This window comes from Clavelina lepadiformis, chromosome 9 (genome assembly GCF_947623445.1).
Source record: "Clavelina lepadiformis chromosome 9, kaClaLepa1.1, whole genome shotgun sequence".
In the NCBI taxonomy this organism is placed as follows: domain Eukaryota; kingdom Metazoa; phylum Chordata; class Ascidiacea; order Aplousobranchia; family Clavelinidae; genus Clavelina; species Clavelina lepadiformis.
Genome location: NC_135248.1, coordinates 12,223,743 through 12,242,964, shown reverse-complemented (window position 1 = coordinate 12,242,964; position 19,222 = coordinate 12,223,743). Strand labels below are relative to the sequence as shown.

The 19,222-nt window shown below is 36.1% G+C and overlaps 2 protein-coding genes across 3 annotated transcripts; both read left to right on the top strand.

Moving 5' to 3' along the window:
* Positions 1-299: 299 nt before the first annotated feature.
* LOC143470873 (serine hydroxymethyltransferase, mitochondrial-like) lies at positions 300-6,756 on the top strand. Its single transcript, XM_076969161.1, has 13 exons — positions 300-534; positions 1,836-1,955; positions 2,240-2,312; positions 2,505-2,627; positions 2,764-2,848; positions 3,373-3,454; positions 3,664-3,786; positions 3,986-4,146; positions 4,306-4,450; positions 4,673-4,772; positions 4,905-5,060; positions 5,386-5,493; positions 5,811-6,756. Exons 1-13 carry the CDS (start codon positions 457-459, stop codon positions 5,936-5,938), a joined length of 1,482 nt encoding a protein of 493 aa, XP_076825276.1. The 5' UTR covers positions 300-456; the 3' UTR covers positions 5,939-6,756.
* A 2,482-nt stretch (positions 6,757-9,238) lies between these two features.
* LOC143470295 (bromodomain-containing protein 7-like) lies at positions 9,239-13,839 on the top strand. 2 transcript variants are annotated; one of them, XM_076968336.1, is made up of 2 exons: positions 9,239-12,060; positions 13,038-13,839. In XM_076968336.1, exons 1-2 carry the CDS (start codon positions 10,431-10,433, stop codon positions 13,307-13,309), a joined length of 1,902 nt encoding a protein of 633 aa, XP_076824451.1. In that variant the 5' UTR covers positions 9,239-10,430; the 3' UTR covers positions 13,310-13,839. The 2 variants fall into 2 exon arrangements, with proteins under 2 accessions (XP_076824451.1, XP_076824450.1); XM_076968335.1 differs by having other exon boundaries at positions 13,035-13,839.
* Positions 13,840-19,222: the final 5,383 nt, after the last annotated feature.

The following is a 19,222-nucleotide window of genomic DNA, read 5'->3' as shown; positions in this document are numbered from 1 at the left end:
GTCCTATTTTGCTTGTCTATTGCTTAAATGCAGTTTTAAATAGTGAGTTAAACAATGTAAAACCATAAAGCATAAGTCATAAAAATACGCTCCAATTTAAAAGGTCAACGCCTGCAATACAATTTAACAAAACTAGAAAGTTTTTACTGCGCAGAAACGTTGCGTTCGGTAGATCGTGAAAGTTTTAGCCAAGGCATGCGCTATTTATGGCCATCTGAAATCGCGCATTTTACGTCATAGAAAATTACACAAACTATTCTCAATCACGCTTCGCTGCACAACATGAATGGCCTGAGTGGTTGCAGCGCCGACACCGGCGTGACCCACATCGGCAAATATCTCCTATTGGCTAGGAAGTGCGCTTTGAACTTTTACTAGTATCCTTACTGTCCTGCTGTCAAAAGTATTTCTGCATTAGATATCTTTGGTTTTGCTGTTATACTACCGAGTGTCAACATGAATCGGGCATTCTACTCGCTTGTTAGATCATCTTCTGGACTTGCTGGAAAGAAAGCTTTTGCGGCAAGCTTCAATGTAAGTTATGTTGATTAATTTTCAAATTACTTCTTCACCTGGGCTGAAAATACCGTCGATTTGATGTATTTTTCATCCTGTAGAACTCGTAATTTAAGTGCTTTGTAAATGCAATGCGAATTTAGGATAAATAAGCAAAGATCTGAGGTTTCACTTTCAATACACGCCGTCAGCAATTCACACTAGATTTTTTGTCTTTGTGCGCAAGATTTCGTTTTGAAAATTGCTGTATACTCTCCAGTTTAGCTGAATGTCAGTGCAGTAAAATAGCGTATTGCACGTTATCCCTGGGCCATGGCCTTGTTGTAGAAATTTTGAAATGAACACGTGCCAATAAAATTGCGTTTAGTTCAGCAGTGCACAACCAAATGACACCACATTTGTGTAGCAGAGTCTGGTATAGAAACAGACAAATGCATCGTGTGGTTTTGCACATCTGCACCAAACCCTTCTAAAGGCTAGAAATGATGTTGGATCGGTAAAAATGATTCTAATGCTTTTGTAGTGATCACTGGTTAGTAGATCATCTGTCTGTGTTAATAAACTCTGCTTAAGCTGGCTTTCATGAAGGCTACGTGTCCTTCTTTGCCAGCACTAATTGCAGACAAATAGTAAGGTAAAAACTCTAACTAAAACGTTTATTCGACTTAGTAAAACATAAGACATTCTGTGACATTGTGTCGTGCAGTACAGCACAAGCATTTATTTAACATGCACAATGATAATTATATGTGAGGAATGCATGGAGAAATCCGAAAGTTTAAACTTTTATTAGGTCAGTTAATGTAGCTCTATATTTGGGCAGTACAGTTCAAGAGAATTATATTGCACACTGTATCATGTCATTTGAACCCGAAGCGACTAGTGGATGTGCAAGTTCGCAGAGCTGGGATCTGAAGTCGAAATGGCGCTAATGTGTTCATTTAATGCAAATATATTTATTAGTTTATTGTTTTAACTTCACCTGGAGAATTATTTGCACATTTAGGACAAAAAAAATGCTCTAGCTGCACAGTTTCATAATCAACATAATCAATTGACATAATGAACACATTTTTTTACAAGAATGCCTTCATTAGCCTGTTGTTCTACAAATTTTCCATTTTAGATTTAAACCTTGGTATGAGAACATCTAGGAAACTGATATCACACTTTAAATTTATATAAATTTTTTTACTAAGCCCAAAATGTTTAGATAAAAGTTGGAAAAGTATGTACTGTACCAGTACTTAGAGGAGCTGGAAAAGGTGCTATGATGATTTAATGCTTATGATGAACTAAACTTTTTAGTTGTTGCACAGAGGCATGCAGCATCATGGAATGGAAGCATGCCGCTTGAACAGGATGATCCAGAAATTACCGGAATTATCAGGAGAGAAAAAGATCGTCAGGTTCGAGGTTTGGAACTCATTGCATCGGAGGTAAGGCACTGTTTATATTTGTATATTTACTCATTTGTTACAATGCTTCTGAAAGCATTTGTACCGAACAGTTGCAACGTTGCAATATAAATTAATCAGGACTGTGTATTGTATATGTTAATGCTATGTTTCTGATGGTGTTTTTAAGTTTTTCCAAAGCAATTTATTTGTTTTTGACATCTCAAATGGCTAAAGATTGCTTATATATAATTTTGGCGGTTTTTGATTTTTTACCATAGTGTTCTACTTTGTACATTCATAACATTGCACATATTTGATTTCAGAACTTTTGTTCACGGGCAGTCAGTGAAGCAATGTCGTCGTGCTTGACTAATAAATATTCTGAAGGATATCCTGGTATGCTGTCACGATAATTTTTTGCTTAAGCTTTGAAGTCCTAAATGTATCATTTTTCATTTCCTTTAAATTCTATGACTTCCCATTATTCAACGCTTGTTATTTTAGATTGTCTTTTTAAAAATGTTTTGCAGTAATATATTAATTTTATTAAATATAGTAAATGGCATATGTGAAGAATTGTCTGTTTAGGTCAACGTTACTATGGTGGTACAGAACACGTAGATGAATTGGAAATACTGTGTCGTAAACGTGGCTTGGAAGCTTTTGATTTAAACCCTGATGAATGGGGGATAAACGTACAGCCATATTCTGGTAAATATTATGCCAATTGCACATGCAGCATGAAATATTATTTATCATGTATATACAATTATACATGTATGGCATAAATGTCGTAGAAATTTTCTGATTTTATTTGAATTTTGTTGATCTAATTTTACTTTTACAGGGTCACCTGCTAACTTTGCAGTGTATACCGCTGTTTTAAATCCCCATGACAGAATTATGGGGCTGGATTTGCCTGATGGTGGACAGTAAGTAATAAGTAACCTATGCCATATACTATAATGCTTTGGCAAACATTATTTTCCCTTTCATTTTGCCACTCGAGAAGTCTCAGTATGCTGTTAAATGGTTTAATTTGTTTATTAAAGATTCTGCAATTGAAATTTTGAAAAAAAATCATCATTTACTTTTAATATTAACAACTGTGTTTATGTGATCAATGCAGCATGAAGTGTTTTATAAGTCACAACCTATGAAATAAGGGATGCATCTATTTTGACATGTGAAAATATGTCTAAATTAATTTGCTTCAAGACACAAGTAGACATGCTGTTTTGAGATAAATTGTCTGTCCATCAACATTTCTAAAATAAGATGAGCAATACAAGTCAAGTGTGATTTGAAAAATGAGCGTGACTTTGCTTGCCTGAGGGCAGGTCACCAATCAAGATGCCAGGGTTGTTTTACATGGTTATATACTTCCTAGCTTTTGAATAATTGATCAAGCAGTGTTATGCATTTTGTTGCAATCGTCTTCACCATTGCTTTGCAGTTTAACTCACGGATTTATGACCGATGCAAAGAGAATATCAGCCACCAGCATTTATTTTGAGTCTATGCCTTATCGGTTGAATGTAGGTTACCAGTTACCATATATACATGATTTATTAATGATACATTTATGTTATGACACTCCTCACTGGTTCACTTCAAAAAATTTTATTACCACCGTCACGTTTTTTAACCTGACTTCACCTATTGCTGCTTTGCTTTGCAATATTTATTATTTTCTTTATCTATATGATATGTATTTTATGCAATTTCTACTTTAATTTTACATTAGCCCCAAAGTGGTGAAATTGACATGGAAATGTTAGAGACAACAGCAAAGTTATTTCGACCGAAGATGATCATCGCTGGTGCAAGTGCTTATTCAAGGTTGATCGATTACAAAGGAATGAAAGACGTAAGTTGTGTTCAATCGACTGTAATAGCAACAATTTCTTAGTCGTTTTATCTTCAAAACCTTGAGATTTTAGACTTTCAAATAAATTATGAAAGTGGTTTTGGTTAAACATTCATGAGACCTACAGCATTAATGAGCACGCTCCCATATTTCTTTGTTTCAAAAACCCAGATGAATGCAAATGTGTTACATGTTGCAGATAGCAAACCAGCATAATGCATACCTGATGTCTGACATGGCCCACATTAGTGGTCTAGTTGCTGCGAAATTGGTCCCGTCACCATTCGAACACAGTGACATTGTCACTACCACCACTCACAAAACTCTGCGTGGTCCTCGAGCTGGTTTGATCTTTTACAGGTATTTGCATTTGAATGTCCAAGATTGCCATGGACTTGCGCTTTATTTTATTATGTGGTTGTGTACTTGCTCCAATTCACACATGTTAACATTTTTTAAAACTCATTGTAGGTTCTAACATTGATGTCCTTATTTCATCTTTTAAATATTTGCAACTAGGAAAGGAGTGCGTAGTGTCAATAAAAAGACGGGAAAGGAAACGCTTTACGATTTGGAGAATCGCATTAACTTTGCCGTATTTCCCAGTCTGCAAGGTGGCCCTCATAATCCTACAATAGCTGGAGTGGCTGTGGCACTAAGACAGGTCAGCTTGCATTTTTCACTTTATTGTGTTTTTGAGTTTAATCAGTCAATATGTGGCACAATGTCACTAAACGGAAATTTGCAGTAAAATTTGTAAATGTTGGAAGTTTTATCAGTATTATAAGCTATACTGTGGTCTCTAGTAAACAGTGCATGCTACAAATTGTGGTATAATTTCAATTATTAGGACAATAAGCCTTGTATTAAAGCATGTTCATAATAGAGCATGGAACCACATTTTATCGAATATCAGAAACAGACAATGAGCAACACAAAAGCGATGGCAAGTGCCTTGCTTGAAAGGGGATACACACTTGTATCAGGTTACTTGTTTTTCTTCTACCCTGAAAATGTAAATAAACAGCTGAAAAAATATCTCTCAAGCTTGTTTTTATCAGTAGATTGACCTACTTTCTGAGGTCAACAAATTTTTAAAATTTTTTTGTACGAAATAGGTGGCACTGACAACCATCTGGTGTTGGTCGATTTGAGGCCCAAGAAGATAGACGGTGCCAGGAGCGAACAGGTCCTGGAACTTGCTTCAGTTACAGTCAACAAGAACAGCGTCCCAGGAGACAAGAGTGCTCTAATGCCTGGTGGTTTGAGACTTGGTGCGTTGTTTCAAAATATTAGGTGTGATTTGTACAGTTGAAAACTAGATGGTTGATCCTTGTATTAAACGTTTTCTTCGAAATTACTCCCAAAAGGCAAGAATAATTTAAACAATAATGAACCTACCAAAATGTGTCATTCCAGAATAAGCCTGATTGCTAGAGACAGATGCTGTCTGTACTCTGTAGTGAATGCATTATTAATTTTAATTGTTAAGTATTATCCGTTTTTTTTCTGTTTAACATTAACTGAAGTCATTTCTATGATTGTATTGTTTCAAAATCTAATTAGTGGTTAACAACGTTGATATTAATAAAATTGCAGGAACACCTGCTCTAACATCACGGAATTTCAAGGAAGCAGACTTTGTTAAAGTGGTGGAGTATATTGATCGTGGGGTTGAAATTGCCATTGACGCTAAGAGCAAAACAAGTAAGTTGTCTTGTGAACTACTTCATCTGTGTTTTCTCATTCTTCCATATTGTATAGTAGTCGTGGACACTTCTTTTGTTAAAAGGAGAACTTCTGTCACAAGCAGAAATCTTAGGATATATCCTTTTTATCTCCAGTTGATGCATTGCATATTATTGTTTCATACTAATGGTACAATGTTGAACCAGTTATTTTTGTCTGGGTTTTCTGAAAGGGTTGCCTAGTTTGCAGATCTCTTTGTGTAAAATGTCCAAAACATAAAGAGAAACTAATATTTATTTATCCACACATAGACATAAAATTGCTTTATGTTCTAGAAAAATTGGCAGATTTTAAGACATTTATCAAGGAAGATCCAGCTACCACCAAGAGGATCAGTGATCTCCGGGAAGAAGTGGAAGTTTTTTCTCGCTCCTTTCCTATGCCTGGTTATGAGAACCATTAAAAATAACTCGTATATTGGCCAGGACGATGACTAGATAAAAATTTAGAATAGAAAACTAGATGGTGTTTTCAAAGTAATAAAGTTTTAGTATCCTGGGCACTCTCTGCGAGTTTGTTTGAATTTTCTACACAATGTTGTTAGTCTTGCCTTGTCCACTTTATGCTGATCAAATGACATCGTTTTATTATTCAATAAGTATTCATATTCATTTTTATTTCATCTGCTTAGAAAAATGCATATAGACCTGCTTTGCTTTTGCACTCTATACTATTTCAACTAGGTTTTTGATCAAGTAGAACATTTGCTGACATAGGAAATTTACCGAATTGTTCCTTTGAAATTGAATGATATACATATTTCATATGAAATGTGTATGCTAGAACTGCCATTGGTGATAATTCATTTTGAAAGTAGATAAGTTTTATGGCAATGCTACAGAAATGAATATGATGTATTCTTGATGTATTCTATTAGTTCTGTAGTGATTTCTTACTTTAAACTCATTAGGCCGTTTACCTGTAGTGGTTTAACTGCTTTTTATTGCTTTCAGGAAATGAATATGTTTTTGTTATCGGGAAAGCTTAAGCAAAGTTATTGCTAGCCAATGTCTTATGGTTGTCATAAGCAATTCCAACCTCCAGATCACAGCGTTTATTTTCAGCTTAAGAGTTCTCATAACAGCATTTGTGTAAGAAATGTACAATCGTTAGAAACTTTACGCCATATTTAAGTGCATGTTTGTCGCCGAAACCATTAAATTTGTCTGTACGCCTTCTACATGCCATATCTAAAGCTTAAATAAGCATTGGATTTTTGGTTAGTCTTTATTCCAGTGTACCACACAATAGCTTTCTCAGAAACTTTGGGATTTCTGTTACATAGTTTGAAGGGTGGTTGCAGAGGAAATTTTACTAACTGTGATTGGAAATCTTCTCTGTGGTTGATATTAAGGACAGTTGTTTTCAACAAATAAATGTTGTTAACTCTAACAAATAACATATCTGACATACAGTATGTCTACTAAGTACGAACTAGGGTGGAAAAGTAGAAGTATATATACATAAGCTTAAAAATTTTAAAGCCAAGTTTTCACAACGTTTAAGACGTAATTTTAAGACTTTTAATTCTAAATTTTAGACACATTTGTAGTTAAATATCAAATTCAGAAAAAAACGAACAGTTTTGTCAAACTAATTATTTAAAAAAGGTCGCAGCTGCAGGCCACCTATTGTTATTTGTTAGACGTCATTTAGTCAACATGTGTTTAATCGAATGAGTCAAACATATTTATGTACCAGTACTCGAAGTTTTTATTTGAACAATCAATTTACTTCTGCTTTAAGAAAATGTCCCAATATTGTACAGTAGTTTAAAATTATTATCATTTTTGTGCATTTTAAAGCTTATGAGAAAGTTGAAACATGTTTTTCGGGGCAAAAGTGTTACATTGAAAAATGAACATTTTCGATCTAAATGTCCATTTTTTAATCCAATTTAGTGACATTTAAGATCCAAAAATCCCACTAACTAAAGCGATTTTATTCTAACGCAAAACTCTGGAGAACTCAACCTCGACTTAAAAGTTATTGCATAAACTTAATCAATTAACAACTGCTAACAAAGCGTTGAGCTAGGTTGAGCTGTTGTGGTTGAACATTGGTCCAGACTGAGTTTTCCAAAGATGAATTAAAAGGGGTATCCAAACTATGGCCGTTGATCCAACTGCGGACCTAAGCAAAGCAGCAATCTTCACAAATAGTGAGCGGCCCAGCTGCTAGTTAATTTTATTATTTCAAGGCCTTAATTTTTATTTCCTAGTGAGAAAAGTTCGGACACTCCAGAATTCACAAACTGGTCACCAATATAAACACAACACAAAGTTTTACTATTCACGTAAACACTGAGTTTTAAAAGAGTAAACATATTTTAAAACGTATTTTTATAATATATTCAGATTATATGATTGTTATGTAAAATAATATATCCAGTAAATCTTTTGCAATTAAAACACAAATCTAAACTTAATTCATTTTCATAGAAGCATTGGAATGGAAATGGAAAGTTTTAGCGGTTGGTTGAGTTTGCTACAGCGAAAACATATTAAACTGGTACGGTTTTTATTTCTGTATTTAACTCGATTAGGCTGAGTTTAACTGGACTGTTTGTTTTGAAGAACATGCAGATTGGATGAATGGTAACCCTTGGAATCCTAACCCTTCGCAGGCGAAAGGATAAACTGTTCGCATGGACACGCTTCCATTTGAACCCAACTAATCTCGGGTCCAGTTGGCAGATCCGTGAACTTAAGGCTTACCTCTGCTGTTGTTTAACCCCAGAATTGTAGAAATAGGCTGATAATATTTAGCCTCAAACCTTACTAAGCAGCACGTAGTTGCTAAAAATTTGGTCAACGTTTATTGATGTAAAAAGATTGATTTTATCCTAAAACAATATGCGTGCTGACTTGCTTTAATTGAAAATCTTTTTAATCAGTACATCGCAAAGTGTCGCACGATAATTTCTTTCTCTATGGTCTACAACTTGTGTTGAGCTTGATCATGTGCCATAGTGGAAAGTGTGGCAGCTGCAGGCAGGAGATTCATGAACGTATAAACGATTCATACAGTTTGTAAACTTTATCTTGTGGCTTTATATTTTTGCAAGATGCATCAGCTGTATTGATATACTGTACTTCCTATTAGACTATCATACTTTAGGTTAATAAAGTTGAGTATCCTGTTACAAGCAACCTAAGGTTACCATCCAGATACAGGTTATCATATACTCATACAAGGGTATAGGTATTTAAGTTTGTCTTAATTAGGCCACTGCTAAGTCTCGTTTCAAGTCATCCAATTTGAGAGGCTTACAATGAATAATGCAGTCTGCAAGTCTAGCGTTTGCTAGTTTGGCAACACTAGGCAGTATGTTAATTAATTTTATATGTTTTTTTAATTTAAGCATTTTTGAATCTAAGATTAGGCCTATTTAAACTTTTACCAGGCTCAAGTCTTCACTTTGAAGTATATCGTATAAAAATTTAGAAAGTTGAAACAAAATGCCCAAGTGTCCAACTTGTGGAAAAGAAGTGTATTTTGCTGAAAAAGTCACATCTTTGGGGAAGGACTGGCATCGTCCTTGTTTGAAATGCACAAAATGTGGGAAAACTCTAATACCGGGTGGCCATGCTGAACATGATCGCAAGCCGTACTGCAACAGGCCTTGCTATTCAGCCCTGTTTGGCCCTAAAGGTTTTGGTCATGGTGGTACGGAAAGTCACACGTACAACTAGGAAACATTGCACTTGCAGAACAGAAATATATTGCATGCTCTAGCAATTATGTATTACATGTCACAGGGCTATGAAGTACGTAGATGTTTTTCACCTCATGTACACTGTTGATTAGTTATGTTGTAAATCGCTGTGTTCTTATTTCAAAAAGTAGCATACTGGGAATGAAGTAAACATTTGTGTTTGCAAAGACAATCCTAACTTATGTACATGTTAACATCGTCTGTTGGTGCTATTCGATTTTTGTTGGAAACTATTATATGTGTTTTTAAATTATACTTACTATAATTATACATACACAAAGCTCAAACTTTACCTAAAATGTTAGTTGCTACTTCTGTTATAAAACTAGATATTTATGAAGGCAAATTGACTAACTTTGCGCATTTTTTTAAAAATAAAACTTTCAGTCAGTAGATCTTATGTTGCATGAAAAGAAATAGTCTTCAATTATGCATGCTTTGTAATGTTTGAATACTTACTGTTGTCTTACTTTTATCACCCACTACCGATTGTCAATTATATATATAAATACTATTATTTCACATCCGTTACTGCTCATCCTACAGTAATCATGTTTTTATTTAGTACAATAAATCTAAATTTTAAACCGTTTGTAAACTATGGGTGAATTTATTTTGAAAAATCTTGTAATATTAAATGTTAGCAGTAGAATGAGTTTAGAACTCACTGTTTAGAATGACAAATTTTATCTAAATCAAATGGAGTCCTTTTGAGTCATACTGTGTATTTTTCTTATTATATACATATACTGTAGTAATGTAGCATCTCCAAAATTGTGTTAGATAATCATTTTATACATTTATATTTACCTAATGAAATTTCACTGAACTAATAAAAATAGATTTTTTATTGCATTAATCAGAATGACTTGATTTGCTTATGGATACAGTATAATAATAATAATAATACACAATGCTGTGTGATTTTAACTGTGTGCTGGTGCTTTTTCTTTGTGTTTTAAAACTGTTACTGTTTTGTCGAACCATCCATGACTTTTTATGCACTTTTATTCAAAATTTAAATTCATATAAAACAAACTCCTGTGACATAGTAGAAGGTACATTATGATTACAGAGTAAACTTAGTACACATTCACTGCTTGTATTTGATCTTATTTGTCTATACATTTCACATTTTGTTGTGCAGAAGTAGTGGTGAGAATTTTTTTCTTAAAGTATGGGTAAAAAACACAAGAAGCATAAGTCATCTGGCTGGCAGCATGCTGACGACTACGGAAGCAGCGATAAAACGCCACTGAAGTTGGTTCTCAAGCTCGGCTCGGAAGTGATGTATGACTCTGATCATCCACCTGGTGGCGGATCTAGTCACAAGCGGAAGAAGAGGAAGAAAAAGCGACACCGAGAAGAAGAAGAAGAGCGAGATTCGATGCTTGTATCTCCAGAGTCACGAAGCATGAATCCAGACATGCATGGGCTTGAATCAGACGTGGAGTTGAGTTCTTCTGAAACACGGCAAGATAAAACTGCGGAAACCATTATTGTGCAGCCTGAAATGCCACCTATCAAACCCGTTACTGTACAAATAGAGAAATTTTCAAAAATTGAAACACCACGGCCGTTTATGTCCAAAGCTAAGCGAAACGCTCTTAATAATTTATTAGAACACATCCTGAAACAGCTTGAAAGGAAAGATCCCCATGAGGTGTTTGCCTGGCCGGTCAACGACATGATAGCCCCTGGCTACTCCTCAATGATTGGTGAACCGATGGACTTCAGTACGATGAGGAACAAAATAATAACAAACCAATATTTTGACGTCAACGAGTTTAAAAGGGATTTTGAACTTATGATTAACAACTGCTGCACCTACAACAAACTGGACACAATTTATTACGAAATTGCTAAGAAGGTTCTTGCCGCAGGGATGAAAATTATGAGCAGGGAAAGGCTTAAACATATGAAACGAACTTTAAGTTTTTTGAATGATTTATCCAAGAAAGACATATCAGACATACTCGTTATGCCTATGATGGAAGAGGAATCCATTGAGGTGGAAGCCGCTGTTCCGGAATCCATTCCGAGGGAGACGAAAAGCGATGTCTCAGAAATGGAATGCGATCTTACTGAGGGCGATCTTAAGGCTCATCCAGATGCCGTCAGTTTTACAGATGCTGACAATGAGGATACAGTTGCCCCAGATGCAATACAGGCAATGAAACGGGCGCAGAAAAAACTTGCGGACACTTGTCCCAAAAACAGGATGGGTTTTCTACGGATGGACGATGATGGCAAGACAACTCTAAGCATTGTAAATCCTGAATTTGGAGAAGAGCGCAGTCGGGAGGTTGACCTGGGGTCACTGACCAGCCACCTAGTTGATGGCATAGATATCATGCCTGAACCAAAAGAAGACAAGAGAAACAAAGTTACTCCCATACAATATCTCAGTTACGGACCGTTCAGTTCTTATGCCCCTTCATATGATTCCAGAATTTCAAACCTGACAAAGGACGAGAGTGATCTTCTCTTATCAGCATATGGCAGTGAGACTGGGTACATGTTTGCCAACAGTATGCAAGAGTTTGTTTCCACCGCTGACAAAGGTCTTTTGAGAATGGTAGGAGATCTCCTTGACACAGTAACACACCACGCACACAGCCAAGCATATCAAGACATTGAAGCAAAGCGACGAAAACAGAGCAATGATCAATCAACAAGAAAAAGTGAAGCTATAGTTTCCACCAAACCCAGCATCAACTTTGACAATCTACGATCGTTAAAAGAACTTGGTATTGATGTTTCGTTTGTTGATGAAATTGAATCAAAACAAGTGGACCAGCAAAAAGGTAAATTAAATCTTTTCATTTCTACTGGACCCTGCAATCCCTTCACCAAAAATTGCTTATTTTTCTTGATAATTAATTGTACAGTCAATATGCCTTATTCTCTATAGAGCACATAAACTCCATATAATAACACATTTGGTTGATCAATAAAAGAGTGATAGAGCTTAAAAATTTGGGCATTTAACTTAGAACATCACAGAGTTGGTTACACAGAGGAGGTTTTCTTTTCTAGCTTCAGCAATGGTAACCAATAGCCTTTTGTTTTCAACCTTATGCTCTTGTTTATCGTCAGTTTCGAAACTTATTCGTTGGACTTTGATTAAAATAGTTTTTGCAGTTTTAAATTAATAGTGTTATCTGTGCCAGCTAATGTAATGTAAAACCTACAATTTAATTCCTATTGTTAATATTGTGGCCATAACATCTAAGGGAATCAGATCGATAAAATAATAAGAAAGAGATCCGATCTGGGTTATTTGTAGTTGTTCTAAAGAGTTGCTTCCACCTACAACCATCATATAGCTCCTGTGTTGTTATCATCTCATATACCTATTTCTTGACATATTGTATTTCTTAACACAGTTAGTTAGCTGTATTATTCGTAGTGACACATCAGTGGTATCAGCAATGCTTGTATCAGCATTCAACAACATGTTACGTCATTCTTTTACCCACTTTTACTTTTTACTTTTTATGGCATTTATCATGTGAAGTGTCTGATAGCTCGATGTGCAACAGACAAATGGTCAACTTATCAGTTCCATAAAGAACTTTGCTAATCATTACTGAGACAACACAAACATTTAGAAGGATATTGCAGAGCACATGCACAAAACCCATAGCCAACCATATAGCAGACAATCTCTGTATAGGCTGTATTTTTGATTTATATATCTAGAAATATGATAAGAAAAATAGAAGATCTTCAAAAGTCGTTTTGTGGTCTGATGTAATGCTGTTTTGATGTATTTCAGCAGCAGAAAAACAACTGAAAACAGATAGAAGCATTCACCATTCCTTGAACAAAGGCAGCGTCCTGATAAAGAAATTGGAACAAGCCCAGTACCAACGACTGAGCCAGAAGGCGCCTAACAACGAACCCAATCTCAAGCCTCCTGATGATAAGGAACAGCAAATAGCTTTGGAATTGCAGAAGACTTTGACCGATTTGACCGCAACAACCAGTCCTAGGTCTGTCTTGGACCAATCTGCTTTACGTCAAACCCTCGGTGTTACGACAACAGTGTAAGGACAATGACGTGGTTTTAAACGCACGTACACTGCCGTTTTATCTTTCACATTTGCGGAATGCGGCTTGTTAAAATACCAAGTTGGCGTCCACGTTACTGTAGGCCTGTTATTTATACAATAACCACCCTTTTATCATGGAGCTAGGCGTTGGCTGTGTGCTTAGGGATGAGCCATTTGCGCTTCAAACTTCGTTATGAGCAAACGTTCCGTATCAGTTCTTGAATAAACTTCATTACTGACAATCGCAATTGATTTTTGTCAACAATCGATAATGGAATCATTTACCACTGCTAATGGCGAGTTTTCACCATATATGCTGCACCGGTATAACGCTGAAATTCGATCAACGTTCATTCGGCCTTCGATGCATCGCAAAGGTCACTGGAAGTGATCAATTAATTATCGTAAATTGGAGAAAGCAGTGCTTACGTCATTGGCATTAGTAGAAATTGATTGTGATCTTGGTGTCTATGATTAAACACCCATCGGGAACTGCGAAGGAGGTCGAATAAATCACCCTGTATTTTTGCCACCTTGCTATTGATCGCATTTTGCGCAGTCTTTTTAACGCGAAGACTGCGGACGTGCTTGATAATGATAATAATAAGTTCTTATATCCTGCCCAAATAACCTTTTCATGTCGTTTGAACTGAACTGAACAAATCACATGTCCGTTTCGGCTTTTACGTGATTTTCTACCGTGTGACTCATGTTTGCCTTAGGGCTTGTAAACATAAGTTGGTAACAGTTTGCGTGTGCGAATACTACGTGGTCGTTTATAATGACGGAGCTACATATTTTTGTGAAGGCCTAATTCGGCCTGATGTATCCTAGCCAAAAAGGTACTGTAGTCAGAATATGGACAGGTAGGGAAGATTTTGACAGCCTTGAATTCAATTTGCGATTACGTTTTTCCAAATATTAAACTGTTGTACTTGTTCACTGTGAATGAGCCGCACCTTCAAGCTTTCTTCCGTTGCTTTTAGCAGCGATTCTTTAGTCACGGTGAAATGCACATACCGAATCGCAATGTCTATTGTGGGCACTTCCTTTACTCGAATTTGCCGTGGATTGCGTCTAACAATGAGTCATGTAGAGTAAAACTTTTTGCGTTTGGCAATAAAAGTCCTAAAATAGCTGCACAGCTTAAAGCTCAGCAAAAAAAAAGAGAAATCGATGAAGCAGAACGTGAACGCCCATTTGCCATTCCGATGTGGCGTAAACAGATAGGTGGGGTCTTAACCGAAAGAGCAGGTGCTGCAGCCTGCTATTGGTTCCTGCTCAATGATTGACAGGCTGCTGTTGGTGACGTATCACCAAGGCTGTTGACCGTGACGTAACTGACAGCAGCCCTCACATTGTTGGAGTAGTAGTGCTCTGCTACTCTTATTAGAAAAAAAGTGCACAAAAGATAAATAGATAGATATATCATAGTTTTTTCTCCGATGCACTTAAAATATTTGAACTTTATTTTCTGTTTACCTCGTTTATAAACTGTTTATCTTAGGTTTCTGTGGATGGTGTTTATTGAAAGTGATTGCGAAAAAGAATACAACCAACGAAATATGCATATGAATCAACTTTTCTGTCAGTGATGCTGACATGTACGTAAATGTGGTCTTCAGACAGCAACCTTTCAGACAAATCTCATGGCACCACCTCCTAAATTCTTCACAGGACACCTAAGAAAACAGTAGGCTACATAGGATTATTTTTTTGCAATCACATCTCTCAATGTATTTACCTTCAAAAACCTGGAAATGCAAGCACTGTAACTTTTGCAGTAATTAACGTTCATAGCAAAATTGATCGTTTTTACATGAGATGATTAATTAATTAACTGAAGTTCACACTTTTATTATCACTGTCACATTACACAACTTGTTCAAAAAAGAATGCACCACTAGATAAGGTGTTGCGATAGTAAATGTATTAAACAAATTCTTCGACTTTTTGTTTTTCATAAAAGTATTGAGTACCAGAAGTCTATGATTTCTAATTCTATGTAAAATAGGAGAAAAGCATACAATAGCACCATTAAACCCTAGCAGTTTGAACTTGAAATAATGCTTACCTGTCATATTGAGCAACAAGTTGGCAAAATTATGTCTGTACAAAGTACGCGATGTTGAATCAGCTTTGAAATCTGTGTATTCAAACAAATTTTGGCACAAAAAACGTTCTGCTTCCTACAACAATTTAATGGTTTAAAAATTTGCTGGATCCAAAGTGGATTATAGAAAACTAAAACAGTGTTTTGAATCAAAACCATTAATGCAAGAGGGCTGCAATTCATGAAGTCCTTTAGTAGTTTAGTTCGTAATGCTTTCTGCCGCAGTATCTTCAATCAGGTGTTGTTCTTCGATAGTGTCGAAGTAGATAGTGTTCCTGACGTCACCAACAGCAGGGTGGTATACCGATCGGCAACCACGTGACGTCACCGATAGCAGGGTGCTCATGAAAACCAGCAAGCTGCCATTCATGACGTCACAAAGACATTTCAGCATGTGCACGGTTAGAACTCCTATTGTAAACAGACGCAAATGCTGTTATTTATGGCCAAAAGTGAACACAGTAGTTTCAGTTTGCAGTCAGATGTTGCCCGCAGTTTTACGTGTAATTTTAGTTAGCAATACGACGCAACATTAGTGATGGTTAGACGCAATGGGAAACTGTAGCTTTTTGGGGTTCATGTAAAGCAGTTATCAATGCTAGACATGATGTGAAGGCTGTTTCTACTGTACCAAAACGCAAATGACAGGCTAAAACAGATTTTGTCTCGAACTTGGCCATGAGTGCTTTTTATCCGTAGTATTGTTCGCCCAGCAGCCTCGGCCGAAGAATATGACGCATTGCCGAGAGCTACAAAAAGGAAACTCGATGTTAGTTAAACACACTGGCTAAATAAGCAGCTACTCGTGATTGACGCAACAATTAACAGGGTATAGCCTACACAATGGTTTCGTCATCACGGCGTACATTTTGTAGGTTTGCATAGCGTTTTGTCGAAAGCTGAAAGCGTTATTATGAAAAGAGCTGCATTTTTTGCTCTGAAAGGAACACAGCAGAAAAGCATAACATTTTCAGATTTTACGCAAAATATAGAATATTTTAGTGGTCAAAAAATAAAATATTAGATGGCTGATGAATTGGTCAATAATTTTCCACAACTGCATGATTGATTTTACAGCCATTTATGTCATTAAACGCAATAAAAGACACAGATTTGCAAAATGCCCAAGTGCCCTGCTTGCACTAAAGAAGTCTATTTTGCCGAAAAGGTGCAATCGCTTGGGAAAGATTGGCACCGCCCTTGCCTTCGATGCGTAAAATGTAAGAAAACCTTGTCATCTGGAAGCCACGCCGAACACAAAGGAAAGCCATATTGCCACACGCCTTGCTACGCTTCAGAATTTGGTCCAGGAGGCTTCGGACGAGGCGGAACGGAGAGCTATCAGTACAAAGGATAAATTCACCGCACGGCTGAAATTGGTTTTGTAAATAGTACTAAACGTTCTCCGTAAAATTCAAACATTTTTGTATAAAATTTATCTGTGGTAAGCTTTGAAAATAAATTGGTTGAAGTCTATCGTTCTCTTTTGAAACTAGTCTTTTGTAATTGCTAAAAGCCTTGTTTTCCATCTAATAGACGTAGCCTACGAACATTTTGCCAGCTCTTGCATTCCAATTTATGTGTACATACTTAATAAGGATAAATTGCAATAATTTGTCCGTATCATGGAAAACCACTTTTATGCTATCTTTTATTTACTGTATGATACAAACGTGCAGGTATTCGCGATAAATTTATATCAGTAGATGTTTTTTTTGTGTTAGTTCGATTCTGTGCCATCTGCCATGTGTTTTATCAGCTTCCACTTTTTTTCAATGTATAATCAGTAATGAGTTTCTATTGGTAGGATATGGACTGAGCACTGCTTGATCTGCAGGTGATGTTGTATAACAGTGGCGTGAATGGGCCCTAATACAAGATCCGATTGTTTTTTGTCTGTGTATCTGTAGTTCGTATAACGTCGGACAAGGATACGGGGTCAGTTGACTGACGAATCACAATTAAAGTATTAGCATATCCTTTTAGCAAACAAACTACGCCGGCAATAATGGTGTAGGTATAGTATAGGCAGGGAGTGTATTGTAGCTATTTGTATGGTACGAAAATCTTTATCGTTGAAAAGTTTTTACACGACTTAAGTCTGTGATGATTCCTTATCGCTCAAGCACCAGTTACCAATATATTCTTTATGCAAGTCTCTCAAACAGTTTTTATTGTGGTTTTATAATTTTTTATACAGTATTGCCCGAATTTACAACTGTCTACCAGGTCAGCGAAAACCTTGCAGCATCACTATAACGTAATCAACGGGCAGGTAGGCTATATAAAATGAAATACTGTACATCAGACAATTACGCCAAACGGAAAACCCTTCCTAAGCTTTAACTAGATCGGGCACAATGGCGCTCACTACGTACATCTATTTTCATTGCAACCTTTCTTCATGCGGTGTTTGTGTCGTTAGCATTGTAGCGGTAGGTGACGCTAATAAGCCAATACATAAAAACTTTGTTTTCCCAAGTAATTTTCTGTTTAATGGTATTTCAAACCAGTCTATATACAAAAAAGAACATTTTTTTTATAAAATTTTGAGTTAATCATGCCTCTAAACTGTTTTTTCGTTTTGGAAAACTATACGTACAGAAAGGACTGTTTAACGTCACAATCACGTCAATGTGCCGGCTCGAGATTACTGTTACGGTGTTGTACCTACGAAATGAAGAACCTGAAATGGTGGACGTGATTCTTTGTGTGTAGGGTGATGCCACCCTAACTACAAAATTGTTTGTCATAAACTTGACAGAAGCAATTAAAATGCTCAAAATGAGATCGTTCATATATTTCAATATTACTTTTATACTTTTGTAACATTCTTCACAAATTAAAAAAAACGTATTTCGTAAGCCTTGAAGGTTAATGTTTTGTAACTTCTGCTTTTGCTTCAAAGCATTTGTCACAAATCTCACATAAATAAGGTTTAATGCATGTTAACTTGTAAATATCTTCCCGACGTGTAGCCTACTTTTTATAATACTTCAGACATTGAAAGCGTTTTCCCCACAGTGAGCTTGCATATGTTGTTTCTGATCACTATCGTTCAAAAAATCTCTGCCACAAACTGAGGTTTTACATTCGTCGGTGCTTATGTGTCGTTTCGCATAAAACCGAAAACATTATGACGCAACAACTGCAATAACTTTGTTCTGTATAAAATACAGTATAGTAGGCTAATAATTAGAAATCTTACGTAACCTAAAATGTGGAAGATTAATGAATAACTGGTGAACAGTTTTCCACAACTTAATGTTTGATTTTGCAACCGTTTGCTTTAATAAACGTAATATAACACGTAGATTTGCAAAATGCTTGAGTGCCAAGCATGCAATAAAGAAGTTTATTTTGTCAACAAAAGTGCAATATAGGATATCTATTAAAACGTTTTGTGTAAAGGGGCTTTTAGAGTAATTATTTTATTTTCCCATGTGGGTATATTTGGCACCAAGTTGCATAAGCGTTGCAGGCGTGACCGGAGTTTGGATCATTGGTTTATATAGAAGCAGAGTTTTCACCGAATTTCAAAGAGACAAGTGCAGTTGGGTCAGAAGTTTATGGTGCATCTCAAACACGTATTTTAACAATTCAGCTGTGCTAGACTGTGCATGTCATATGCACTTGTCACTTGTGATGTATTAATAATACGTACAGAGTGACTATTTCACCGTAAGTGGGTCACGCAACCCATAGCTAAAAATAGGCTGATAGGTATGTAAAAAGTTGTTTTAGCTACTTAGGGTGTAGCCTAATTGAAGTTGGATTTAGATTAGAAGATGGATTTAG